Consider the following 27,596-nt stretch of genomic DNA (forward strand, 5'->3'; position numbering starts at 1 on the left):
AGGCATGAGCGGTAAGCTCGGGGGTGCCGGGAAGGCATGAGCGGTAAGCTCGGGGGTGCCGGGAAGGCATGAGCGGTAAGCTCGGGGGTGCCGGGAAGGCATGAGCGGTAAGCTCGGGGGTGCCGGGAAGGCATGAGCGGTAAGCTCGGGGGTGCCGGGAAGGCATGAGCGGTAAGCTCGGGGGTGCCGGGAAGGCATGAGCGGAAGCTCGGGGGTGCCGGGAAGGCATGAGCGGAAGCTCGGGGGTGCCGGGAAGGCATGAGCGGAAGCTCGGGGGTGCGGGAAGGCATGAGCGGGAAGCTCGTGAGCGGAAGCTCAAGGGCTGCCGGGAAGGCATGAGCGGAAGCTCGGGGTGCCGGGAAGGCATGAGCGGAAGCTCGGGGTGCCGGGAAGGCATGAGCGGAAGCTCGGGGTGCCGGGAAGGCATGAGCGGAAGCTCGGGGTGCCGGGAAGGCATGAGCGGTAGCTCAGGGTGCCGGGAAGGCATTAACGGGTAGCTCGAAGGTGATGCCCTGAGGCATGAGCGTGACCTTTGCTAATTATGTTGGGCTGTATGTACAAGTCCCCGAAGTCCCCAGTCAAGGAGGGTGTTCTTGCGGGTTGATACCAAAGCGTAGCTTTGTGCCGTATATCAAGCATAATTAGTGCGAGTGCGTCGTCCATCTAGAATTGTTAGAGCGAACGCTTTTGCCCTTTCGGGTGGGCCCCTGCTAGGCCCTGCGAGGAGTCCCCCACTCCTGGCTATAGACCTCCGGATGGTCGGAAAATTGTTTGATGAGGGGAGCTGCGCGGAGCAGAGGGTGTTGGGTAGCGAGCCCAATCTTAGATACCCAAGCGTCGGGGTTAACTGCCGGATCAATGGCTGCCGTGGGCTGTGTTAACTAGTCCCTAGCTGTTTTCTCGAATGAGAAACTTGACTGCAATGCCGCGTAGCGGTCATTGTCATTATGAGGCGTTGCCTTACCGCTTGGCGGTTTGGTTGAAAATGATAAACACATAGGGCAAGTAATAATATTTTGTTCGAGTGTCCCATGTTTATTTAATTTTGCAATTAAAATAGAAGCATGGCATATGTGTATAGCATGTACTTGTAATGTGGATGCTAATATCATTTTTGCATTTTTGTAGATATGCTAATGGATCATTGAGATCGGTATGTGAAGCATGACATATCTAGTACGTGAGATCTAGAAAGTGTTGCCAAATCTACGAAATGTTGTTGGCATGCTTAAAAGTTATGGAAGCATGTAAAGATATATCAAGTGTGATATTCTATAAGCATGCTTAGAAGTAGTAAAAGCATGGTATTGGCATGGCGGTAGCTCAAATTGAAAGAGCGTAAAATGTAAGATATAGTGACTTATCTTATGCCGATTTGGAGGTTAGCGGAGTTGGCCGAGCATGACGGTCCATTGCTTGTGGCGGATAAAGTACTCCGATAATGCCCGTCAACTCGTAGTTGCGGTCGAATGCTTGATAGAAATAGTTGAATTTCCTTCGAACAAAATAGGTGATTAGTGCATGAGTATGTAAAATCAACACTAGTACTTTGCATATGTACTTTGATGAGATTTTGAGCAAAGTGTATATATGCAAAATTGTAGTTGGCAACAAAGTTCATGCTATTTTGAAATGTGAGAGTGCCATTCGGGATGTAGAGCCATATATGCAAGATTGAGGTGAGCTAATCACAGTGCAAATATGTGGGCTTTAGGAAAAAATTTGACAAAGTCTATAATTTAATTAAACATTGGTATGCCCTGCATGCACAGTAGTTTGAAATTTTGACCCGTTTGTTTGTGGCCATGCCTTGTTTAATCAAGGTGGAGCATAATTATATATATATATACGTGCATAACTCATGCACCTCTGCCATATGCATGCAAGATTAAGTCAAAGAAGTTCTGACATAACTCATGGGTGTCTGACATATGTTTACCCATTTGATAATTGGCTCAACAGTAAAGGTGTATGTGTCCATAGTTGATGGAGACGTCGCACGCGGCCAAATATAAACATATATATGCATGAGGTGTAGGTGTGGACAGACGGCAAGTGTGTGTGCTCACAACCTATGATAGAGAGCAGAGGCATGTGGTGTGCAGCTGTGCATATCAATAAAGATAGAATAAGGTACAGAGTGAAGGAAGACTCATCTTTTTGACTGTTCTGACCACCACAGATCGCCGAAGCGCGAAGCCATGATTGAAGGGAGGTGCCCAGATGCCCGCTAATTGACTAATTGAAGGAGAACATAGCTTGATGGCAAAATCAATTTCTCAGGTATCAGAGTGAGCTCCAGAAGGCGAGTTATACAAGTTTAAGTGGGCGGAGATGATGAGTAGATATTGATGAGGGGATGACGGTGAAGACGCAGTCGAGTTCAGTTGACCGTGGTGAACCTGTCAGTTTCAGTTCGCGGTGGCAATCCCGACAAGTTGGCGAACCCGTCAAGTTCGAGCCTCGTGGAGAAGTCGATTGGCGGGCACACCTGGTGGAGCTTTGTTTAGAAGAGGTACCAGGCTTGGCGGAGTTGTGTCAGCGGGGCGGAGCCTTTGGGCGGGTCAGCGGATCAGCGGTACTTGTCCGGCGGAGCCTGGGACATCAGCGGTGACCTTGATGCTCCGTTAAGATTTCGTTAGCGGTGGTACCTAGCTGGAGGTTGATTGATGGGTTGTTCAGTTGATGCTTGATCAAAGCTTCACGGGTAATGACTGAGCTTCGCTCTTCTTGACGCTGATCGAAGAAGCAGATGGAAGCTGTCATGGGTGTCCAAATCAATTCTTGGACTGGGTGTCCGTCGATTGCGTCTGCCGCTAGTGGCAGCGCTGCTGGAGCTACCCACTGACGTTGGTGCAACAGCCTGGTAGTGGCGGAGTCGTACCTGGAGGTTGGCGGGTACTTGCTATGGCAGACTTGGAGCTCGGCGGAGTTGGCTAGCGGGTTGTCCGGCGGAGCGGCTGTTGCTGGCGATACTCTGCTAGCGGTCTCTAGTCCGGTGGAGACTTGGATGGCGGAACTTTTGGCCGACGGAGTCCTTGTCCAGCGGAGCGGAGCTCTTGGGTGGCGGAGTTCCTGGCCGGCGGAGCCTTTGTCGCCGGTGGTTGGCGCTTGCAGTGCCGCTGATGGATGGCTAGCGGCGGAGCTAGCAGGAGGATGGCCAGCGAGGTTTGCTGGCACGTTTGGAGCTTGCTAGCGGAGTGCATTGGTCTGCTGGCGGTGGTGACCAGCGACGGTGCCTAGCGGAAGAAGCTCGGCGGAGCGGAGTTTTGGAGTTCAGCGGAGGCGCTGTTGATTGAAGCTTGCTTCCTAGCGGAGCTTTGGCCACTGAAGAAGTGTGGCGGATACTTGCAGCTTGTTAGCGGTGTACAGTGTACAGTGTGGCGGAGGATTTTCCGTCGGAGGTTGGCTAGCAATCCGTTTCCAGCGGAGGATGGCCTACTGGAGGTAGCAGTCGAGCTTGCTGGCGGTGAAGCCTTGACTGGCGGAGCTCCTTTTGGAGAGTAGGAAGCTAGCGGATGTTGCTTCTGCTGGGAGTAGCTGGCGGGAAATGTACCGCTGATGCATGATTCGAAGAATGAACATGGGTGCCCAGAGAAGTTTTCTGGGTGTCCAGAGCAGTGAGCAGCAAATTTTTTTTTTTTTTTTTTTGGTGTAGCGTTGACTACTTGAGCTGGCGTTGACCAAGCATTGACTGGTCCATGGGCGTTGACTGAGCCTGTGGGTGTTGACCGGAGTTGACCAGCCATGTTGGGCATTGACCGGCCCCGATGGCACAAGTTACCGCTAAGAATTTCGATTATATAACTCAAAGAGAGAAATTATTTTGAGCTCGGTTAAGATGACTTAACTCAATGGTAAGTGACGAAGCCTTTGTGTCGGCTTCCCACAGACGGCGCCAATGTTAACGTTAGTGATCCGTGGGATCTCTAGTTAGCTTTAAAGAGAGAGAGAGAGAGAGAGAGAGTGACACGAGATGTATAGTGGTTTATCTCCCGCCTTAGCGGGAAACTACGTCCACTTGAATGTGTACTAGTGTGTCGAGCCTTGCGGCCTAACAAGATTACAAGAGATGTAATGGGATTGAATTGTGTTTAAGTGGGAGGAGGCATTCCTTTTATAGGTGAAGGAATGCTTATCCTTTACATTGTTTTCGATGTGGGACAAGCAACCACCATTTATAGTCTAGAAAGCCTATTTGTGAGGGCATGTTGGCAAGGCCGGGAAGGTGGCTTCCCGACGACGGATTTGCGACTTCCGGATACCGTAGCGTAGCTTGAACATAGGGCTACAAGATGCATGTCTCGGTTGGGCCTCACCATGGCTTGTGGGTGTCTCAAAGAGGGTGTTACTTATGCTTGGTGATGTAGTAAATACTCCATATTGTTGGAGGTATGTACACTATCGTAATTATTTGGTTTAGCTGCTTGAGTGAGTTAATGTCTTGAATTTTTATCCATATAGAGGTTACAAAGACATCATCCCTATATACAATTTACGAGTTAAAAAAGTTCATCCTCTAACCAAACAAACAGCCTTCAGTTACGAATACTAATACAGACAATTTTATAATATTCGATTGATAAACGATAACTAAACATATTTCCTATTTAGCCACGGCCTACATCAATAATCCCTTGTGATTTCGAGTGAAATAGCCACAAGGACTTGCCACTGTGGGACTTAATGTTGGCTAATTATTGTGCAATGTATTTATTTATTATTAAATAAATATGTGGATGATAATATCAAAAGTGTCAATAAGCTAGATAACTCAATTAACTTGCACCAAAGAAAAGAATCACATATGACGAAAAATTGTAACTGAAGAAAAGTTTGAGATTTGCCACAAACACACATAAAAAAAAAAAAAAAAAAAAGGTAGGAAATTTGGTAAGTGGTTAAGAAGGAGGTCAAAGGAAGTTTGGATGAAATGGAAAAAGAAACAGAAAGGGGAATCGAGCAAAAGCCCCGTGAACTGACCCAATAAAAAGAAGAAAAGCCAAGCCGTGAGGGAATTGCCTGGATTGAAGCAAGCATGAGCGGCGGCGGCGGCAGAGCTCCACCGACGGCGAGCGCGAGCGCGAGCGTGACGACCACCATCACCGTTGAGAATCCGGATGCGTTGTCGTCATCTTCGTCGGGATCCACATCTTCGCCGTTGGTTTTGCGACTGAATCGGAAGAAGAAGCAAGTCACCTGGAAGGAGGGAACCGTCGACAACGAGTTTATGCAGAAGAAGAGCTCCAAAAAGTGCTGCATCTTCCACAAGGATAAGCCGTTTGACGAAGACGATACCGATGATGACGACGATCACCACCACCACCACCACGACGATCCTCCCTCATCTTCTCAAAATCACAGCAGCGTCGTCTGATCTCATCTCATCTCATCTCATCAAGCTTTCTAGTCAATTGATAATTTTGGATGTGCTTGATTTTGTGATTGTTTTTAGTGCTATGCTTGATGTAATATTGTTCATGTTTTTCTTTTTATGCTCTGCTCTGGGTTCGGATGTTGTTGATGTTTAATATGGATTGAACATTGTAGTTTCACCCGAAATGGGAATACATTTGGTTAGATTCATCGTTTTCGTAGCAAATTGAGAATATATGATAGCATTGGCCATTCAATGCAGGAAGGAACTAGTGTGAGCTTTGTTATATACTCGGTTGAATCATTTGCCATTCAATTACCAACATGTATTCTTCATAAAACAAAAGCCCTGGATACGGAGACAATTCTTCCCCAGATAACAAGGCTCTCAGCTCAATCAATCAAAATGCAATTGATATGATGCCAGAGAACGTACACTCGATGCATGCCGCTGTGCTCTTTTCTGAAAGCTCACACAGTTCCGTAGCATTACAGACACCCTGCTCCTATTACAAAACCAACACACAACAAGGCAATTTAACCATTTAGCCAGCCAAGCCTGATCTGACATAATAGAATAAGTACTACAAGTCTACAACCAAACAACACATGCACACCATTCAAAAATGCTGAAAACCAGTGCTGTTCCTTTGGTCTTTCATTATCATATGATAAACGCAGAAAGAATTAACTGGAAGACTATTGTATCATAAATAAAAAATCAATCTACATTGCCAATAAGCAAGGAATGATACAATTGTACTGCAATGCACAGCATCACCTTTCTTGATCCAATTATATAACAGATACGATAAGATCACCATCCTAAATTTCAACTCCCTGTCCATGTGGGGATTTCCACTTTCAATACAAAGGAACACATAACCGAGAACAAAAAAATAGTATATAAGATAAATAATCCCGTCACTTATCTGCTCTGTTGCAGCTTTTCTTAAGCTGTTGCAGGTACGGCTTCAGACTTGAATGTTATTAACATACCAATATTTGGAAACAAGAATCTTATTGCCGTATAATTCTGCTTCTATTGTAATCTCTCAGGTATTTTTCTCCTGTTTGAATTGCACTGCAGCTATATATATGAAGTATGACTATGGCCAAACGTGCAGCTGAGAAATTTCAGCCCATTCCATTGAATCTTACTCTTAGTAAAGAAGCAACTTGATTATATGAAAGTGCAAATGAAAATTCCTCTAATCAAGGGCAGTTTTCCAGCGGCCAGTTATTGGTTTCGGCAAGCCATCAAAGATTGGTCTGGTAATAGATGCTGCATTTGAAAGAGCTTGCAAGTCTGTTTTCAAGCTCCACCTTGAAGTTGGCCAAACTGATGCTGTGCTGTTATTTTCCTCCTCTTTTAAACTTGGTGTGCTTGATGATTTGCGAACAACAGTCACTTCATCAGTGGTCACGATAGACTCTCCCAGTCCCACTGGGATAGAGTTCAACCATCCTGAATCTGACTCAGATTGCAGCACTGCTCGGCTTGCTGATTTCGGCCTCATGGCTAAACCCTTTCCTGTTGAGGCTGAGAAACCACTGCTCCCACCACTTTTTTCCCCTTTTAACATCCTCTCTGGTGTGACATTCCCATTTTCAACTTCAGTTTTCTGACGCCTTCGGACTGACTTATCATCAGATTTCTCACCCTCCCCATCCATGGAGTCTGCAAAGTGCATATAATCAGCCATTGCACCATTCTCAGTCAATTGACCAACAGAAAAACGTCTAGTCATGTTATGGTGACTTTGAGAATCAGAAAATGGTGAGGCCTTTGACAACAACCCATCATCAAAGTCTTCTGAACTTCTACTTCTGTAAACAGCCATCTCCATGCCTTCAGTTGAGCCCCTCCGATTTGGAGGTTTTAGACCATAGTATTTCTGTAAAGTGCTCATTGCTGTAGTGACCTTATCCTTGGGAGCTCTTGAACCTACAGATCGGAATGGTGGTAGCAAATTAGGCTGGCCAAGACCTGAGGATGACTTTTCAGTGTTGTTTTCTCTGCAATAAGACATATATAAGCTTCAACATCCAGTGTATATAAATAGCATACAGACAACAATGCACTTCAACATCCAGCTAGCATATCTAATTTTGGAACTGGAGAAAAGGCCTCGTCTTTTGAACTCCTAGTTACAAACAATAGTCTGATATAGAAACCCTAATTTCAAACAAATAGTCGAATACCATTGTGTGATTAGAATGTAAAGATCTAATCACACAATGGTATTAGCAATATAGAGACATAACAGGAGTAGCAAACAAATAGCGGAGGGCATACTGCAATCAAACTAGCTGCTTTGGTTGACAAATATGTATGGTGCCAGATATAGTAACCATGTAAATATGTGTATGATTCAAATCAGCAGCAGCCAAAACTAGTGAGAAGATTCAAATACATAATAAATTTGGTAAGTGCATGTAACCCACATAGGAAGGAAATGGAAGATGGAAACAAAAAGAAATGAGAAGATTACTGTGGAGAAAGAGAAGCAGTAGATGGTGAATGTCTTCCTGGTAAAGGTATTTTCAAGGTCTTCAAAGCAAACATTTGAAGATCTGTAGCAAAGCCATTCATCCTTTTAATGTCAGCGACCTGATTCATAGATCAATTCACACAATAAGCATTAAATCCCAGTCATGTGTGTGTGTTCCCATTACTACAACTTAGAAGAACAAGCACAAGAAGAAATCAAACAAAACTAGCCCAAAAAGCGTAATAGAGCAACATTACCTCAACGCCGTATTTGATAGCAACGCCGGCGAGAGTGTCCATCTTGGAGACTTGGTGCTCTATGTAATTCTTTCCTCCTCCTCCTGCTCCTCCGTTGCCCACCGACCCTGTATTTGAAGGCGACATTTTGCCCTCTAATCCGATCTCAGTTTTCCAGACCTTGAAGCATCGAATCCAATCAAGATTGCTGCCTGGGCCTCAAGACCAATCTCTCCAAAATTTTTACAGAACAAACAGAAAGGAAAACAGATCGATACAGAAATTCAACTATTAAACTAAATCGAGTCCACAACAAAGTCAAATGCTTGGGTAGGAGAAGAGGCACTATGATTTTATTTGTTTTTTAGGAAAACAAGCAAACGAACTGGTAAAGGTTCAACGAGGTGTGCTTAACAAAAAAAAAAAAAAAAGATTATTATATTCCCCTGACGCGGAACGACACAGGGTGGAGAAGAGAAAGAGAACACCGACTACCGACACATCTCAGCCTTCCTCAGCGCTTCATCTATATTTGATTATATTCAACTCAAGCAATCTAACGACTCACCCTGCTCCTGGACCCACTTTCTGTATATTCCATTCTTCTTTTCCTTCCCTTTTATCCCGTTGCTGTTTTTGTATTTTCATTTTGTGGTCAAGTTCATGCGTGATTATGGATTTTCTTTTAAATTCATTTCGAGAATATGACTAGTAAGCTTTGCAACCACAAAAAAAAAACTTGTGAAACTTGTGCTTTATTTCTTAAAATTGTCATTGCATTCATCTTGGATGTATTCAATAGTGTATATCGTTAACTTGTTCGTAGTTGAAAAGTGTGACACCAGAAACTCTAGTTTTATAGTTGTAGCGTCTCTTGAATCCTTATTAAGTTAACGATTAATGCCAATGGTACCTTCACGAGTAGGTCTCTATGGTTGGCAATGGTCAAGTTGGAATTTTCATCAATAGGTCGCTAGGTTCAGCCTCCTCCAGGTAGATTTCCCTACTCATGCACCTGCACGTGGCAAAGATGCCTAAGCGGGTAGATGAAACCCATAGGGCAATTCCCGATCATGCTATATCAAGGATTGTCGAGTGGATCCTTTTGAGGTTACGATTGAGGACCTGGTGAGGTTTTTCCTTTTGGATAGAGCAATAGTTTTAGGCCTCATTTGGTTAACGGAAATGAAATCAATTCCTTTGGAAAGCTCATGGGAAAGGAAAACTAATTTCTCACTAGCTTTCATTTCCGCTGTTTGGAAACATTCGGAAAGCAACGGAAAGAGATATGTTTATTTCAATTTTAGTGTTTGGTTTGTGTAAGAAAAGGAAACTAAATTATAGTAATATTCCATTTATATCCTCATATATTAAAACACAAATCATAAACTTTCCAAATAAAATTGTCAATAACAATTTTCAACAAAGATATAAATGTATTTTTATCATGTAATTCTGTGAAAGTAGGAGGGAAAATAAATCATTCCTTTTCCAAGCCCTCAATTCTGTGAACCAAACAAGGCCTTAGAGTGGCATAGAGGCAGGAAGTTACTCGGGTTTTCATATTATCCTCTCAAAGGCAAAACAAGTCGCACCTTTTATGCATGCCAGTTCTCTAATTAGGGTGAACGCTAGTGGCTCCATGCGCCATTTTCTCGAGTGATGACTAATATTGAACCTGCCCCAAAATGAATGGAAGTTATTCACTCTTCTACAAACTATGCATCGTAGTCGTAAAATTATCTCTAACAAAGAGGAGTCCCGCCTCTTCGTTTCGTTTTCCTGCAACTAGACTATTGTACACAAGGATAGCATACGAGTAAATGATTGTGTATTGCAATGACAAAAATCCTCTTTGGCTCTTTCTTTTCTTTTGAAAGAATGCTAGAGTTCAGACTTTGTCTAGAACCAAGGAAAAAGAGCAATTATTCTCTTCGGAAGGGTAGGGAGAAAATTGAAGAGGAAAGGTTCCACTTCAAGTATTCTTCCCCATGTATATTTGAGTGGGGAATCACAACCCACAACCCCTAAAGTATTCAACTCAGGTGCATTTTCCTTTAAAGCTTTTCACTGAAGCATACACCAGAAACTAGAGAGGCTGCAACTTGCAAGCAAGCAGATAAACAGCATGATACAAAAACTTGTTTAGATATCCAACTGCACATCCGTAGCACTGAGCCAAACCCAACAAGGGTCGATTGTTACTATATTCCACACTTTCAAGAAACTTTTGCTGTGTAATAAGAAACATTGCATCCACAATAACAAATCTCTCACCATCTCTACCTCCTCAAGACCTAGTGAAACCACAGAATGATACTACCCACATCCATATTTAAAAGAAAAGCTGATACCACTCCTAGGTCATTATCATAGCAAGCAAAATAAATCCACTATGTATTCATTACCAGTAGTGTGAACTGGGATCATGGCTATAACCTCCACGCCTGGCCAAATGTTTGACTCCAAGATGGTCAAATCACCATATGAACATTTCATTCCAACGACATCCAAAACCCACTAGTATCACCACAAGGACTATCGCAAGGTCACAACATCCAATGCTTGGCCTACTGTTTTGATTCCATGATGATCAAATCACAACAGGAACATTTCATTCCACAACATCCAAAACCCACTAATATCACCACACGAACTATTGCAATGCCTCCTTTAAAGAATCGCGTGCAAGTAAGAGATGAATAGAAAGAAGAAAATAAATAGAATCAAAAAAACTTTGAATAAGCAATTGAAGCAACAAGACCGTGTAATACAGACATTCCAAAATTAAGGTGTTACCCACATGAAAACTTTTACAGAATAGAACACTGATAATGCACATAAAATTTGACAAAAATCTTGAATCTGTGAGAAATTCGTAACTTGAACAAAATAAAGGTGGACACTTTACCTATTCTTATCACATCCAAATATAGAAAAGAAAAAAAAAAAAAAACAACTGTTACTAACTGTTAATGTGCAAGATCTTTCTTTGTTCAACATTTGGTTGCAGATTTAAACTGCTATTCATACCTGCCGAAAAGAGACAGATAACCTTTCAGTGGAAAATTTAACAACTCATAAACATCAAACAATATAAAGCGGCCAAAAAAAGAAACAAAACAACTTAAAGGAGATGAATCACCCACTGTAGGTAAAACAATTAAGCATGACAAACTAAACAACCAAATGCACATAAACTCTGAACAGTTTGCTTCAAGGAATCTGTCGGTATGTTCCAATAAGAAACAAAACAGAGTTTAAAACTTCTCTAGACAAAAAAAAAAAAAAGGATTGGAACTTCCATAGTCATTCAGTTCCAATTTGACAGTCATGAACAAATCGGGCCAAATAAACCCCCAAGACATTTAGACATATTTGTAGAAAGCATCACAACCGAAGAATACATTTTAACAATGAAAGAGAAAAGAAAAATGGGTAAGGTCCTGGTCTTGCATAGTCCTCTGTGATCATTAACAGAGTTGTATGAAAAAGAAAAAACATTCAGTGGTCCAACTCTTTTGAAAGGAACACCAGACAAAACCTGATCAGCACAGAATTCAGGTATTTTGACAGCAAGAACAGAATTTAGTAGAGAACTTTAAATAATGCACCTATCAAGATTTAGTGATCCTCTTGGAATCCGATGTATCAAAAATTCAAAATACGGAGATAGTCAATGAATCTAACAAAAAGAAATCATAACTGACTGGTACATAAACAGAAATAGCTACTTTCTCACTAGCTTAATAAGAACGGTCAAAAAGCCAGGGAAGAAGATAAATCATGTCCAAAAAACTAACGACAGAGGCTGTGTCCATAGGCATTCTATAGGGGCACTCGGAATACAAAGGAGAAATAGCATTAAAAATTGCAAACCTCATTTACCAATTCTCTAGGAAAAAAAGAATCCTTGTATCCTTACATCTATGAAGTTGCACTCCTACCTACCTATATGGCTATATGGCATCTTTCCATGTTTTGAAAACGATATTACACTGACACCTGGGCTTGATCTTGTCATGGAAATCAGGAAGGATAAGCCACATATTCTCAAACCTGAAGGGACTATAGTTCATATTCATATAGAAGATGCAGATATGACATATACCAAGAACCTTTTTCTTTTTCTTTTTTTGCGTATCAAAAGTGCCATTCATAACTATTGAGACATAGTGATATGATTTGTATCATTGGATCATTGAACATGTATCCTAATTCCTTAAACACTTGTATGTTTCTATAATTCTCCTGAATGAATTATATACTTTGGTTCAATAGTTAGAAGATGTCTAATATGTCTAATGTATGTCCATGTTGTTATCAACCTGTTCCTGATTTCTAAGCAACTTATACACACCTTGTATCTTTTCACCTAAACTTATTATCCAAAAGATTTCTACCACCTAAACAATACATGTCATTCTTCATGCATTGGGAAGACACAAGATTTGAGATTTAAACTTAAAGTTTGGAACTCAAGTATATTTATCATTACTAGTCCATTCAAATAAAACCCAACTATAACAACAATTTTTTGTCTGCATGATTAAGCTATTAAGCTGATTGATGATTGCTGCTCTTGTCAAATCAAACCAAAGAAACACAATCCATAAAGAAAGGGCATGAATTTGAATGGCAAAAGATGCAATACCAATTGTCCTCAATCAAGATCTTCTTGTCTGGGCTCAGATTCCGAGTTATGGCTTCCCCTATTCCCTGAGTTAGGCCCATCATTGTTTCCACTTGCACTCCCAGTATTACTAGTCTCGGGTGCACCACCAAATACCCTAAAAATGCGAGGCAAGGAAATGGTGAACCTCCGCTCAACTGTACGTGGTGCCTGACTCTGAATGTCAACAGCTGGCCCCCTACTCCCACCAACACCACTGGAATTGTTGGCAGCAGCAGAAGATTGAGTTGTATTTGCATTGGCTGCATCGCCGCCACGAATCCTCTGCTCATACTCTGAATCATCGGTTGGCAACTCGTGGCGACAAACAGGGCATGAGTTATGCAATTCCAACCAGGGAAGAATACAATCAGAATGGTATAAGTGCTTGCAGGGCATCTGCTTGGCCTCCTCCCCAAGCTCAAACGAGTCCTTACACACTGCGCACTGAGAAGAATCAGAATCCAAGAGTTCCTTTGAGATTTTCACAACTGGCAAGGCCTCGATGGCAGACTTTGAAGCCGGTGGCGTGCCGTAGCGGTTTGGATCATTCTCGGCAAGCTGCTGGATGAGTTGCTCGAGGCCTGGGCCGAAGAAGTAATCTCCAAAATTAAGATTGGTGGGAACACGGAAGGCTGAAGGATCCCCTACTCCTCCTCCTCCTCCTCCGCCGCTGTTATCAATCACAAACTGAACATTGGCACCATTGGCCCTTAGGGTTTGCAAATAGTTCTGGAGGAACACAAAGGGGTCGAAGGCGTCGGGGTCCTGAAAGGGGGACGAGCGGGAGGAAGGCGCGCCACCACCGAGGAAGGCGGAGAGTTCGTCGCCAAGATTTCCCGGACCACCGGCGGCGGGGCCTGCTGGGGTGCTGAAGAGAAAGGAGGGAAAACCGCTGGAGGAGGCGAAGGGAGGGGCGTCGGAGGGGAAGGAGAAGAAGGGATTGGGGGAAGGGTTAGGGTTAGAGGTTTCCATCTCTTCGAGGAAGCCGTCACTGCAAATAGGGCAATTGAGATCGGAGGTAGGGGAAGGGTTGAGGGAAACGGTGCGATCGCACTGGTGGCAAAAGTACAGCTGAGAGGGGGCGATGCCGGAGTTGCCGCCCGAGGACGACATGTCGTTTGATTGGTTGATTTGAGGGAGGAGAGGAGAGAAGAGAGGTTTGACGGAGAGGAAGGGCGATTAAGATGGAGGACGAAACGATGAAGACCTCAGCAGCCTCTGAAACCTCAAGGAGTTTTTAGAGAGAGAGAGAGTTGAAACGAACGGTATTTAGGCGTTAGTAAATGCACGCCGATATACGAGTATGTATGCGACGACCGATGAGCGTGACGGTGACGCGGAGCGGACTCATTGCCCTAATAAAGACTCGTCATTCCTTTTTCTTTTCCAAATTACATTCCAATTATCCAAAAAGAACTAAACGGGCCTGTTTGGAGAGGGATTATCTGTTAGGAAGTTATTGGACCAAGCCTTAACTTCCTAACATGCCATCTATAGGGCTGGGCTGACCCGTTAATGAACCAAACCGATAAATTGAAGACTAACAAAGCGAACTGAACCAAACCGATAAAAATTAACTGAAATTGAACCAAATTGATGCTTGTAATGTAGTTTTCAATTAGTCCATGATAAATCAATAAATATCGAAACCGACGAAACAATATAAATTTATTAGTTAATGTCTAATCAATAAGAAAATGTCATGAAGAGGATGACCTAAACAAAGAAGTTCCGATAAGAAGAACAAAACTGAAACTTAAACCTAGGTTTCGCAAGCAGTGCGGCGGCACTTTGGCTCCGATCTGCAACAGGGCGCTCCGGCGTTGTAAGAGGTAAGAGGATAAGGCTTCATCTCCTTTGTGCGTAGCGAAGGCTGTTTTGGCCGAAGGAAAGAGGCGAAGTACAGACTTTGTTATGGGTTTGCAAACGAGACTGGCGTTTTGCTTTGGTGGCATCAAGTTTGACGAGGAGGAGTTCGGCATCACAGTTTAGGGATTAGAGGTTTAGGAAAATTTCTGCTATCGGCATTCAGTTTGTCGGCTGAGGCTTATGGTTCGTGCTTGAAGAACTAGCCTAGTGCAACAAGTGCGGTCACCAGCACAGGCTTTGGTGGGCAGCGAGATGGCTGTCGTGGTCTCCTACCTGGGGAGGCCCCTAGACTGATTAGGCGGTGGTGGGCAGCTTCTCGGAAGGGCCAGATTCGGCGGTTGGGTGTGAGGGGCATAGGGTGTGGGCAGTGGGCCTTGGGCCTCTGTCTTCCTAGGCTGCAGAGATGCAATCTAGAGAATTGGGCCTTGGTTAGCCCAATTCCCCTATTTTTCTCACACTTGGGTTGAGTTTGGGCTCTTTGGGGGGTCGTTTGTCCTGCTCTTTTGTCCTCCATCTGCTCCTATAATGTTGCTGTGGGTGTGTTGAATGTTGTGACGTACACCAAAAGGGTCTTAGGAGTCAAGATATTCAGGACATTGGTTCCATTTTAGGGCAGTGTAGGATTAGGGAGTTTTAAATTCTGCATTTTCTTTTTCAGCAGTTCCTTTAGGATTTTAGTTTTGTCGAAGTATGGAATTTAGTTTTTTGGATTTTTTTTTGATTTAGTACTCTTTGTGAGCTTGCATTGTAATATGAGGAGTGTTATGTACCCTTCATGGTTGACCGAGTGAGGTCAGATGATTTATCATCAATGGATTAGTCTTTTGTTGCCCTAAATATATATATATATATATATATATATATATAAATTTATTAGTTAACATTTATATTTATTTAGAAGAGATTTATTCTTGGATCGTCATCACTCTAGCTATATTTTAATTCTTATATATGTATGATTTTTTATTGTCAATTTTAATTTCTTTGAGTTGTAACTTAATTTAATTGTAGTTAATTTTATTTGCTTATATATATATATATATATATATATCTTATAGCTTTAAACTATAGATATATAAGTCATAATATATATTCATATCTATTGTCTTGTCAATCTTTCGATGTGCTTATTCCATTTACATTAAAATTGCCGTTATTGGTGTTATTTGGATAATTACTATATATACAATTACAATTGAGAAAGTATAATTTTTCATAAAATAATAAGGATCAATCAATAGTATCAATGTGGTTGAAATTGACCAAATCAAATTGATATATTAGACAACTGATTCAGTCAATCGACTGAATTGTTGAACAATTTTAGTTGGTATCAAAAAACCGAATAGATACATCGAATCAAACCCACCATCATCAAATGTAGAAAGCCTAAAACAAAAGATTAATCATATACAGTATATCGGATTCATTTTTAATGTGACAACATAGTGGGAAATCTCTGTGGTCTTTGTAATGATGCTTATTCGTTATAGAACGAATGAAGTAGCCAGTAGAGCACTCTTCGCTAGTTAGTGATTGGTAGAATACATTGTTTTATTCTCTTAATTTTACTTAATGAATATACAGGAGGTGGAACTCTTGGAGCTCTGAGATTACAGGGAAGACTTTAGGGTTTGGAAATCATAAAGAAAAGCTTGCTGCCAGTCAGGCTGCGTCCCTGCGTTGACTGTGGGTTTCGGCCTCATCGACGAGTGGTGGGTGTTGTCGGACGGGATCTTTAGGGCTCGGGGCTTTGCATCTGGATTCTGCTTCGTCCTTCCGGGTCATGTACGACGTTTCTTTCTTCTCGGGCGGCAGCGCAGGCGTGCAGGATGGGTGACTGGTATTCGACGCAGGCTTGGAGCTGGTGGCCGGAGGCCATATCGTGGCGGCGGTATGCCATGGATTGTATGGCGCTGGCTATCTCTCTGAGATGGGTCAATAGGCGGATCAAGCTGACTGACAAGGCCGGGCGGTAAGGCAAGGCGAGTTTCGTACCGGATCTCGGTGTGGACTCGTCAGGATCTGGGTTTAATTATGGGTTCAGCCGATAACAGATGAGGTCGGCGTGGCTTGCTGTGTGGACTGCATCTTTCCGGCGTTGCGAGTTTAACGGGGCTGTGTTATGGAGGTGGATTGTCGGCAGGCCACATGAGGAGAAGGAAGACGATTGGTGGGGCTGGTTTATGTTTTTATTTTTGTGTTTGTTTAAAGTTATGGTTTTGGTTAGGTTTTCTTGGTCATTAGTTTGTCCCTACTCCGTTGAGATAGGGGTGGGTCAATTTGAGGTGCCATGGATGTGGTGTCATTCCTGGGGATGAATTGGTTTACTTTCGGTGTTATCTTATGGTCAATGTACTGACGAGCGATCTTTGCACGTGGTCTGGTATCTGTGGGACATGGTGTGGAAGAGGGCGTTGGTTTTTCTGGAGATTGTCCATGAGGTGGTATCAAGATACTCGGGATTCCTTGTAGCCCGAGAGGTTGGGCGTTATAGGTGGTTAGGGGTTGGGCCCTTTCGGCTCATGGAGATCATTCATGATGACGGACCCGTAACTGGTTTAGGTTTTAGGGATGAGAGTGGGGAATTCATGTCCACCACCGGTCATTCCCGTATGATGTAATTTGTTTTATTATCAATAAAGGTTTCTTATTCTCAAAAAAAAAAAAAAAAATTGTTTTAGTTGAGACTCTTGTTATTATCTCATGAAGTTCTCTTAAAGTTTATTATATATAATCAAGAGTTTAGGTACTATGTCCCCCCATGTATTATGCGGTTTCATTAATTCAGAGTTCAGGGCAGTCACACTAGCCCTTATCCAAAAATAAATAAAATAATTAAAACATGATGACCCCTAGAACGGTGCAGGCGTGCAGCTTATTCCCTTACAAGCCCGTGGTCCTAGAACGGACTTGCTCTTGACAAAGCATCCGCAAGACTATAATGATCGAATTTATAATTTTATATTGTACCTATTTTGATCGAATATTCTTATTCTAGGCTAACATTTCTAACACGCATTGCATGCAGATCTTGCCTGAAGGTTAAGTAAAAGGAATGGCGCATGTGAACACGATCAATTAAGGAAGACGCTCGACCATTTCTTCCTTGCTTCACCTGCAAGATATATATATATATATATATATATATATATATGCATGCGGAGATGATGGAAGAAGAAAGCAAAACAGGAGGTACACATATAAAGCAATGGAGAATCAAACCCAAGGGAATTGAAAAAGAATGATTCCGGTACGTACCAAGCTAGCTAGCTTGCATGTTCATATATGCCTTCATTGGGCCATGCCATAAAATTAGTATAAATAGAGACCTGCATGGTTGACATTCCTCAAATCGATCTTTCCTTCCATATATATTATCTCCATTAATTCCTGTTCTATATTAATTCCTGTTCTCCATTAATTCCTTCCATATATATTATCTCCATTCACGTTCTTAGAGTTTCATTTCCATGGATCAAAGCAAGGTAGCCGGAGCTGATCATCAGGCCAAACGTACTTACGAGGACTTTGAACCCTTCTGCAAATGGCATAACCGCGACAATGTTGTTGAGGTCCATATTCAAGGTATGCATGTAATTAAATATGTACGTATCCTAATGATTGCACCGAGTTCATTTTTGTCTAACACTCTAACATATACAATCGATATCATTAATTACTGTGCTCCGATGGATCAGGTTTCAGAAAGGAACACCTAAGTGTCCGTACCACTCAGACGGGGATGCTTACAATCCATGGAGAACGTCCATTGGACCAAACTAAATCTACATGGAGCCGTTTCCACAAAGAAATTAAGCTTCCAAACAACTGCGACACAAATAAAGTTGCGGCAAAGTTTGCTGCAGGAGTTCTTACAATAACAATGCCTCCCAAAATTGCACCACCTCAACCTCAATCTCCAGAACATCAGAAACAACAGCTTAGCAATCATGAAAAGTTACCAGAACCAAGCAACAATGATACTCAAACAAATAATGATAAAGCGATAGCTAAACTCATTAAACAAAATCCGGACAAGCAGCCAACCACCGATGAAAATGCTGCATTGCTTGATGAAGAGGTTAAGCCAGGAAGCTGCTGCGAATTGGGGCAAAAGAGTACTTTAGCTTCCAAGAATTGGAAGGTGAAACTCGTGTTGGTGGTTGCCGTGGTGGTCGCTTTTGGTTTCGGGGCATATATCAGATACAAACACGGCCATTACTCATACAGCTGGGAGCAGACAGACTAGATCTTATTCATCCTATTGTGTCACAATATCCAAGCTTGTATTAAACATTTCCTTTTAATTTGTAACCCGTTAATAATGTAAGATTAGTATTTCAAAAAAATAATGTAAGATTATTGAAATTAAATTTCTTCTAATTTTACACTTTGAAAATTTTACTATGCACGCATGTATACATACAAAGATCTGACGGGCAATGATGATGAGAGAGGGAGACACTTATGACTTGCACATTATTTGCTCTATATGTATAGTTGAATTTTGCTTTATAGTTTAGCGGAATGACACAACGACCAAAACACCAATCAATTGCGGGGATAGCTCAGTTGGGAGAGCGTCAGACTGAAGATCTGAAGGTCGCGTGTTCGATCCACGCTCACCGCACAAATTTTCTTTTTAATCTGGTTTTTTTGTATTTGTTTTATTATTATTATTATTATTGCAGAGTTATATGGTGGAGTGAGAGAGACAGAGCACGCAGCAGCGGCTGAGCAGCTGGAAAAAGAGAAGAGAAGAGAAGAGAAGAGATGGGTTCTAGAGGAGGAGCGACGGTTTTGCAGCAGCTAAGTCGGGCAAGCCGAATGAGAACGAAACTGCAGACGGCGTTGGAAGCCAGCGCTCTGGACATAGAAGACGTGTCACATCAGCACGCCGGACACGCCGCCATGAGGGATAACAACGCCGGCGAGACTCATTTCAACCTGAAGATCGTGTCCCCCAAATTCGAGGGGCAGAGCCTCGTTAAACGACACCGCATGGTGTATGATGCCTTGGCCGACGAGCTCCAGTCCGGTCTTCATGCGCTCTCCATTGTCGCCAAGACTCCCCAAGAAACCGGCCCCAAGTGACAATTTTCCTTCCCTATTATTATGTATGATCATGATTTTGAATTTTTGATCCTGATATATATTTATGTATCAGTGTATTCTTGTTCATCGGATTTGAAAGCTTTTATATTATTTCGTGTTGAAATTTATGCGCTTTGCTTGTAATCTCTAATAAAGATAAACTTGCTGTAAAGTATAACATTGCAATCCATGGAGAGAGAAAGATGAGAGAATTTGAGGTGGTCAAAGCAGCCTCAAATAGTAGTGTTGGATTGGATAATGGAAATTGCTAAGACAGTTTTTTGTGGAATGCCAACCGTTCCTTCCCCTAGGAATTAGTGGAGCCTCTAGTCTCATTCCAGAGGGACACAGAGAGAGAGAGAGAGAGTGGTGGAATTACTCACTCTCTCTGTTGGCCCCAAGGCCTTGTTGTTTCGTCGCCTCTCTGGTGTTGTATGAATTGTTCTTTCAGATAACACATCAACCAAAGCAGGAAGAGAGGGAAGCACACACAATTAAGTAATTGACAATGAGCAAGGCCTCCATTTCCAAGGAGCTCAACGACAAGCACACCAAGGTTTGCTCTCTCCTTCCTTTTTATGCAATTATTTTCCAATGTGTAACATTCAATTGCTAATACAATTGTGCTCTACTTTTATGTCCAGATTTTAGAAGGTCTTCTTAAGCTGCCAGAAAACCGGGAATGTGCTGATTGTCGGAGCAAGTAAACATTTCAGAACCCATGTCTTCTTATGTTTAGCAGATTTCCACTACTCTAGGGTCTAGACTTAATTCGATTAATGTCAGTTCCAAAGGTCTGGTCTTACCTCTAAAGCCAAAATCTGATTATGTGATGGTCATTTCTTTTTCTTGATGCTAAGTTTAATCCAATGGAGAGTTTTTTCTTCCTTCCTCTCTTCCTTGTTGTGTATACAACCATCTCATGTTCATTTTATTTGCTGCTCTTCACCATCTGATGTCTGATTTGGGAAAACATCATCTAATTTGAATCTAGTGTTCAGTCACCCTATCTTGGACCCTTGGTATTTTCATAGGTGGCCCATATTATGAATTTTTTTTTTTTTTAATATTCAGTTAATGTGATTTTCTGCTTTCAATATATTTGTTTCAGAGCCCCACGATGGGCAAGTGTGAATCTGGGAATATTTATTTGCATGCAATGTTCAGGAATTCATCGGAGCCTTGGAGTGCACATTTCAAAGGTTTGTTTGTCCACCTCTCATTTCTTTAAGTCAGTAGACCCTTTTTCTTGTCTCTTTTTTATCAGTAATCATAAAATTTGTCAAGGAATTTTTATTAAATCACTGAAGCAATAATACAGCTATGGGATTATAAGTTATGTCAATGACAATAGTATTACATACATCTGCTATTAATTGCTGATGTTATTTCGGTTTACTAGTCTTCCTAAGATCAGTTATTGGTTGTCAACTTTTTTCAATAACATGTGCTTGCAATACATATCAACATTATGTTCTGATGATTGCATAGCCTGGATGATTTTGGAAATAGGTCCGGTCTACTACTTTGGATACATGGCTGCCAGAGCAGATTGCTTTTATGGAATGTAAGAGCTCGCTTTAGCCTCCCTCCCTCTCTCTCTCGTCTCTTTCTCTATCTACCGTATGTGCGCGCTACTCATACCCATATGTGTTGCTAAATTGTATAGGTACCATCTTATAGCATCTTGTTAACATGCCTCTCAGAATGACTAGCATTCCTGAGGCAACTAGATACAATGCATTGCTATCCTTTCATTGAAGTCATGGTCCTTTTTTTCCTCCTATCCCCCATAAGTTTACTGAAAGTGGTTCATATTAGAAAACATCACTTCACATGTTTTGCTCGGGAGGACTTTATTCAATGTCCAGTGAGTATCATATTCAAATTCATTAGCATGTTAATCGACATTTTTGTGTTTCACTGTGTAGCTTTGGGTAATGAGAAGGCAAACAATTATTGGGAAAAAAAGTTGCCACTAAATGCAGACAGAAGTGCGATCGAGAAGTTTATTCGTGCCAAGTAATTGTCTGATGAAGATAATTTTGATCTTTCATGCGGAACTTGGATAGTTAGTTAATATTTTTTCCTTCCTTCTGTTCTGAACTATTTTAGGAACTTTCAGGTATGAGGGAAAAAAGTGGGTTGCAAAGGATGCAAAACAGCCCGCTCCTGAACCAGTTGAAATGGGCACCAGTTCCAACAAGTTGGTTGAAGGTGGAGCCACCAGTGGCAAGAAACTAAGGAGGCATTCTCTTGAGGAAGCAATACTTCCTACACATCTTTCAGAAGATGCTCCTCCAGTAGCAAGACCCCGCACGGTAATTATTCATATTTAATTGTTGTAAGTAATGAAATTGTTTGTTTGAGTTCCATAAGTCAGGACAGATAGTTCTTGCTCCTTCATCATACTTTGTGTTCTTAATAAAGCTGTCATGTAGATTTCATTAACTCTGGAACTTCTATCACTTTTTCTGTTTTCCAAGTGTGGAATATTTTCTGCGACTTAGAGTGCTTTATGTTTGTTTCTTATTTTTGACAGAGTTCTTAGGGTTCATGGTCATTCTTCAATTGATGTTTATTTCTTGTTTTTGCTAGAGTTCATAGGGTTCGTGGTCATTCTCTGATCGATGAGGGAGCTATTGGAACTTGGTGGTTTCTAAAGTTGATTTCAGTAACTTTGTTGCAAATGATCCTTCTTTTGAGTTCATAAAAATTTTAAGTATCTATTTTGCTCTACCCCTTTATCTCTTCCATAGAGTTGCTGGATCAAAATCTAATAACATTCAAAGGTTCAACAAAAGAGAAAATGCACTGCTCCTTTGAATCTGCATCTGCGATTTGATTTATGCATACCAACTTTTTTACTGCTTGTCTTGCTGCTGCAATTCCAATTAACCTGAGCTTCTAGGAATTCTTGATATTCTCTTGATGAACTCTCACTCCGAACTTTACCAAAGAGCTACTGTACTGTTTCATGCTTCTCTACTTGCTTCATCAAATGTGTTTGCATTGCTCCTTTTTGTTGTAGTTCAATTGTATGGTACATTTGGACAGGTTTGATGGGTTTACATATTTATAATTAATGATTACTGTGGTTCGTGCAGGGTTCTTTAGATTTGAATCACATTTATACTAATTCACCTCTACCAAAGGGGTCAGCACCGATGACAGATTGCGATACGGCAACAAGAAAGAACAACAGTGCAACAGATCTCTTCAATTTGCTTTCTGTCCATGATGCAAAACAGGAATGTCATACTGTACCTCCTGCACGCTGGGCAACTTTTGATTGTAAGAACAATAAGATATTTCTATTTCATTTTTATTTTTAAGCTGGTTTTAGGAACTTTCAAGTTGGAGTTATTCTTCTAAGAAATAAAAAGTCGTTGAAGCCAAAAAGATGTGGTTCTGCCAATAGACAGCTGCTTTTGATTTGATTGCCTGCTAAAAGATGTGGTTAAATCATTAGTAAATGGACCTAAGCCAATTAACTCCTCTCAGATCCAAATTGTTGTTTGCAGGACAGGACTCTTTGACTTAAGCCCCTGGAATTAATGTTTGGCCAGCTGCTGACATTAAAGTCAGAGTGGTAGCTGAAGTGTGGGCAATGTTTGTTCCTAGCAGGAAATGTGGGATTGGACAGCACATATAACTCTTCATCAAGATTTGTTGCTGTTTCAACTTGATATTGGCATATTTTGCAATTCCTTTCAAATTTCGGCAAGTAAACCATAAATTGTTTACTTTTCTTTTCTCAGTCGATTGCAAATTCAACTGTCAAATTAATTTGTTGTCCTCTTGACTCAACGATTCCTTCTTTCCACCTTCCAATGCAGGATCTCAGTCAAGAAATACATTGTCACACATCCTTCATGGTGCTGAGATATGGTAATTTTGTTTCTAGTTTTTAGTCTGGATTCATATATGAAAGAAGAGAGGGTGAAGGGTATGTACACATCACAGAAGGCTATCTATAATAGTAGCAGGAGAAGGGATGTAATTAAGCCTTATTGTTCTTTTTTTGTTTAATTAAAAAGAAAAAAACAAGTGTATCATTTTTACAAGATTTCATAGGTCATACTAAGTAAGAGCAGGTGGCTAAGATTAATGTCATGATGATATCCAACAATATTATCACAGTTTTGATTCTTTGTTGTTTTTAAAAGGTTGAGATCCTATCTTGTTTCCTTGTTAAGCAGCTTTTCTGTAATAAATGGGTTTGCGAATGCAAATTTTTGTAGCTGATTGTAGAAAAAGAGAATGAAGAGACACATTTGTTTGTTTGAAAAATACTAGGAGCATTTTCACCGTTGAATCCAGAACAAGAGCACAAAGAGTGCTAGAAAACTCGGAATGCTAACTGGCAAGAGTACTGGATTTGGAAAGCTAATAACTAAAGGAAGTTGGGGCTCGATTTTCCAGCTCAATCGATAGTTTTAAACTGTGTTGCAGCACCAAGTTGTTCATGTAAAGGAGGCACTTGGTCACTCATTTGGCTAAAGTAGAGCAACAAATATAAAACCGTTGAATGAGTGAGTTGTGTATTTTTCACTACAGGGAAGACTACTGGCTGCAACCCAAGAAAGAGACTAATAATGGATTTGACTATGAGCGTCAGAAATAGGGATGGCATTAAAACCCACAGGCCGCGGGTAATTTTTCCTTTTGGGTATCTGTTAATGGGTAATACCCATAGCTTATGGGTATGGGTAATTATAAAAGGATTAATGCTCATACACCCCAAATCCGAGAAAATACTTCTCATACACCCCAGTGTCTTATTTTTGTTCCCCCTTACACAAACTTTTCTCATTTTCTTTCCTACCTACCCATCTTTTCAAAATCCCTACCATTAGTACCCTTTCTTCCTTCCTCTAGCGATTTTCTTTGCTATCTTTGTTTGTCAGAGTCTGCATATGCATTATAATAATTAGTTGTTGTTTTGCTGTCTATTTCATTGTTTATATAGAGGTTTTAGAAACGTGGTGGGCCCATCAGAGTTTTATTTGAATATATATGCAGAGTTAACAGTCATCCTCTAATCTCAAAGGTAAACAGTACGATTTACTATTCATAATTTCGATTGTAGACAGACTTGAGTTGATTGCTATCTGCAAAATTACTAGCAAAGAATTGCAAAAAGAGAGAGAAAAATTGAGAAAACTGAAAGCCTATAGAGATAGTCTCAACAGAGAATCCCCCAACTATTGGGATATCATTTATAGACTTCAGACTAGAATCTATAAAATAGAACAAGAGATTGATAATCTCTTATATGTTCTGGAAGAGGAACAAAAACCTCTTGATTATTTGAGCATTGGTTAGATCCGCACATCACTAGTATCAGAGCTTGTAAAATAGCTCAAAGGAGAACCCCTCCTTAATGGGGACAATGTCAAAATTGTTATTAGAGAAAATAAATTCTCTACTGAAATCTTCTAATGAGAAAAATCAAAAGCTGTTACTAGAATTATCTAGATGTCAAACTCATCTAGAAAAATTACCTGCTATAATCCACCAATTGGAAAGATTGGAAAACAAAATGGATTATATCAAGGAACTTCCAAAAACGGAAGAAGAAAAGCTGACAGTCGTCAGTAGAAAAATCAATGAACAGCAAAAAACGCTGGAATCTATGAAAAATATACTGAAGGACAAGAAAGTGCCTACAGTAAAAAATAAAACTAATGGGTTCAAACCATTAGAGAAACCAGATTCAAATCTTGTTCCAAACATGATTTTTCTGGAACCATCTACTAGTCAAACTAGTATCCGGTATGAAAACCCGGAGAAAAGAGATATCAAGATGTTAAGCATCTTTGGGAAAAAGAAAGGAGTACAACTCCTAAATGCTGAAGAGTTTGAATTCAACGAAATCGAACAAGAGGTAAAAAACTCCTCAATCCCAAAATTAGATTTTAAACAAATCTACAAGAGGGGAAAGTTTGATTTAATGGATAGCCATTATTTTAAACTACTGGAGATTACAACCCCCGCTACAGCAGGAGGAGAGACTAATCTTCTACTGATCACTCCTTCAGAAGTTGCCAGAGCTCAAGCAAAAAAATATCAATTTATGCATATTGGAGCAGTCCAAGTAGGCATAAATCTGCTTGCTCGCAAAGGCATAAACTGTTCAGTCCAATGTGTTCTACAGGACAACAGGTTAACAGACTTCCAAGCTAGTCTGTTGGGAACACTTGAAGCATCCTTATGTGATCAAGTAGCATATTTCAACTGCTTCCCAAACTTCACCACCAGCTTGAAAGATGCAGCTCACTGTCTACGGCTGAGAGTCAAGACAGATGGCATATCCATGAAAGAAGATATGCAAGAACTTGCAATAGTATATAGAATATACTATAAATTGATGAGTACTACAGTAGCCCCCAAGACAAGGATAACAAATATCCCAGGTCTTACTACTGGATTCCTCACCAATCAGAAGAACCATTCACAACATATCCATAAAGTTACTTGGAATGAAGTGACTTTTCCTCTTGAATGGAAGTTATCCGGTCCAAAACAGCAATCGGAAAGAGCAAAAGCAAAAATCTACGAGAGTAGAAGAACTGGAGAAATCAGCCTCAATTTTGACAATCACAGAAAAAGTGATGTCTGTCCTGAGAACCTCAGGATAAACAAGAATCTTCTCAGAAGAAGCTACAGCAGTAGAGAAGCTAGTGTCAGTGGTACAAAACCCACCATTGAAGAGCCAATATCAGAAGAAGATCTGGAAGCTGATCTAAACAGGCCAGTCAATATGTTCAGAGCTGAGAGGCTCTATGATCTTTATGAAGAAGTTGAGAATTGTGAAAATCCTGAACGATTAGAAAAACTAATCGAAGAAATGAAAGAATTCAAAATCATAAAGACGAGAAAAGTCTTTCCTTATCAAGATACTGAAATGGAAGATGGAGAAAGCTCCAGAACTTTCATAAGCAGAGAAAAAAGGGAAACAAAACTCCCATTTCAGAAAGCCCCCACGGGTAAAAAAGGGGAAAGAAATTCCCAAAGATTTGTCCCAGAGGACAATCTGCCTAGAGTTCCTATCACGAACTATGGCATTTGGTTAAATCTAGACAAGAGTCTAGACAAAAGAAAAACCATTGACCAATGGGTAGATAGCCTGATGATGGCTTCTGCACTTACCCTTGGTACATTTGGTTAAATCTAGACAAGAGTCTAGACAAAAGAAAAACCATTGACCAATGGGTAGATAGCCTGATGATGGCTTCTGCACTTACCCTTGGTAAATTTGAAGCACCAGATTTGCAGGGGTACTATGAAACTACTCTTACCGGAGTAGCAAAAAAGTATTACCTATCTTTCAAAGAAACTGCCAGAGGAAGAGACTGGCTTGAAGAAATCAAAAATTCAAAGTCTCCGTATGATTTTGCAGTACCCTTGTACGATCAGTTCTGTGGAGATCTCTCAAATCTGAGTGAAAAAGCCAAAGAAACGGCAAAATCGAATATCTATGCTCTCAAAATCTGTGACATGAGATATTTCGAAGAATACTTGAATGAGTTTCAAGAATATTACTGTACAATTGGTGAACTAGAGAATACTGATCTAGTTAATCTGTTGCACAGAAAACTCCCTGAACCATGGAGAACAGCTGTGAGAGAAAGCATAGCTGAAAAACCAATTAAAAGATTTTCAGTTGGAAGAATTGCCGACAGAATCCGACAATTACTGAAAGAGCAATGCAAAGCCAATCTTAGAGCTAAGATGGCTAAGAAACAACTCAAAGGAGTTGAAAATTTATGTTATGGAATACTGGATATGCCCACAAACTGGGGATGTCATGAATCCAAATTCCACAGAAAGAAGAAAAAAAAT

General features: G+C 41.0%; 6 protein-coding genes and 1 non-coding gene across 9 annotated transcripts; 5 read left to right on the plus strand and 2 right to left on the minus strand.

Annotated features, from left to right (window-relative positions):
* The first annotated feature begins 5,038 nt into the window (after nt 1-5,038).
* Nucleotides 5,039-5,377, plus strand: LOC112176170 (protein phosphatase 1 regulatory subunit INH3). Its single transcript, XM_024313991.1, has one exon. The coding sequence runs from the start codon at nt 5,039-5,041 to the stop codon at nt 5,375-5,377; it is 339 nt and encodes a 112-aa protein (XP_024169759.1).
* Nucleotides 5,378-6,063: 686 nt separating this feature from the next.
* Nucleotides 6,064-8,543, minus strand: LOC112179020. The gene is made up of 3 exons (XM_024317319.2): nt 8,129-8,543; nt 7,872-7,990; nt 6,064-7,395 (listed from the first exon to the last, which is right to left on the minus strand). Exons 1-3 carry the CDS (start codon nt 8,252-8,254, stop codon nt 6,588-6,590), a joined length of 1,053 nt encoding a protein of 350 aa, XP_024173087.1. The 5' UTR covers nt 8,255-8,543; the 3' UTR covers nt 6,064-6,587.
* Nucleotides 8,544-9,826: 1,283 nt separating this feature from the next.
* On the minus strand, nt 9,827-14,080 carry LOC112179019 (E3 ubiquitin-protein ligase RING1). 2 transcript variants are annotated; one of them, XM_040510939.1, is made up of 2 exons: nt 12,762-14,080; nt 9,827-10,778 (listed from the first exon to the last, which is right to left on the minus strand). In XM_040510939.1, exon 1 carries the CDS (start codon nt 13,893-13,895, stop codon nt 12,771-12,773), a length of 1,125 nt encoding a protein of 374 aa, XP_040366873.1. In that variant the 5' UTR covers nt 13,896-14,080; the 3' UTR covers nt 9,827-10,778; nt 12,762-12,770. The 2 variants fall into 2 exon arrangements, with proteins under 2 accessions (XP_040366873.1, XP_024173085.1); XM_024317317.2 differs by lacking the exon at nt 9,827-10,778 and adding an exon at nt 10,825-11,140 and having other exon boundaries at nt 12,762-14,079.
* Nucleotides 14,081-18,001: 3,921 nt separating this feature from the next.
* Nucleotides 18,002-19,003, plus strand: LOC112179838 (inactive protein RESTRICTED TEV MOVEMENT 2). Its single transcript, XM_024318324.2, has 2 exons — nt 18,002-18,239; nt 18,353-19,003. Exons 1-2 carry the CDS (start codon nt 18,125-18,127, stop codon nt 18,901-18,903), a joined length of 666 nt encoding a protein of 221 aa, XP_024174092.1. The 5' UTR covers nt 18,002-18,124; the 3' UTR covers nt 18,904-19,003.
* A 208-nt stretch (nt 19,004-19,211) lies between these two features.
* On the plus strand, nt 19,212-19,284 carry TRNAF-GAA. Its single transcript has one exon. It is a non-coding gene; the product is annotated as a tRNA-Phe (tRNA).
* A 55-nt stretch (nt 19,285-19,339) lies between these two features.
* Nucleotides 19,340-19,876, plus strand: LOC112175127 (protein BOLA1, chloroplastic). Its single transcript, XM_024312791.2, has one exon. It carries the CDS (start codon nt 19,428-19,430, stop codon nt 19,746-19,748), a length of 321 nt encoding a protein of 106 aa, XP_024168559.1. The 5' UTR covers nt 19,340-19,427; the 3' UTR covers nt 19,749-19,876.
* A 152-nt stretch (nt 19,877-20,028) lies between these two features.
* Nucleotides 20,029-23,890, plus strand: LOC112175126 (probable ADP-ribosylation factor GTPase-activating protein AGD15). 2 transcript variants are annotated; one of them, XM_040511993.1, is made up of 9 exons: nt 20,029-20,304; nt 20,393-20,451; nt 20,860-20,950; nt 21,261-21,315; nt 21,680-21,770; nt 21,874-22,069; nt 22,856-23,042; nt 23,253-23,475; nt 23,588-23,890. In XM_040511993.1, the coding sequence occupies exons 1-8, from the start codon at nt 20,257-20,259 to the stop codon at nt 23,285-23,287; spliced, it is 762 nt and encodes a 253-aa protein (XP_040367927.1). In that variant the 5' UTR covers nt 20,029-20,256; the 3' UTR covers nt 23,288-23,475; nt 23,588-23,890. The 2 variants fall into 2 exon arrangements, with proteins under 2 accessions (XP_040367927.1, XP_024168556.1); XM_024312788.2 differs by having other exon boundaries at nt 23,273-23,475.
* The last annotated feature ends 3,706 nt before the right edge of the window (nt 23,891-27,596 follow it).

This window comes from Rosa chinensis, chromosome 7 (assembly GCF_002994745.2).
Source record: "Rosa chinensis cultivar Old Blush chromosome 7, RchiOBHm-V2, whole genome shotgun sequence".
NCBI classification, from domain to species: Eukaryota; Viridiplantae; Streptophyta; class Magnoliopsida; order Rosales; family Rosaceae; genus Rosa; species Rosa chinensis.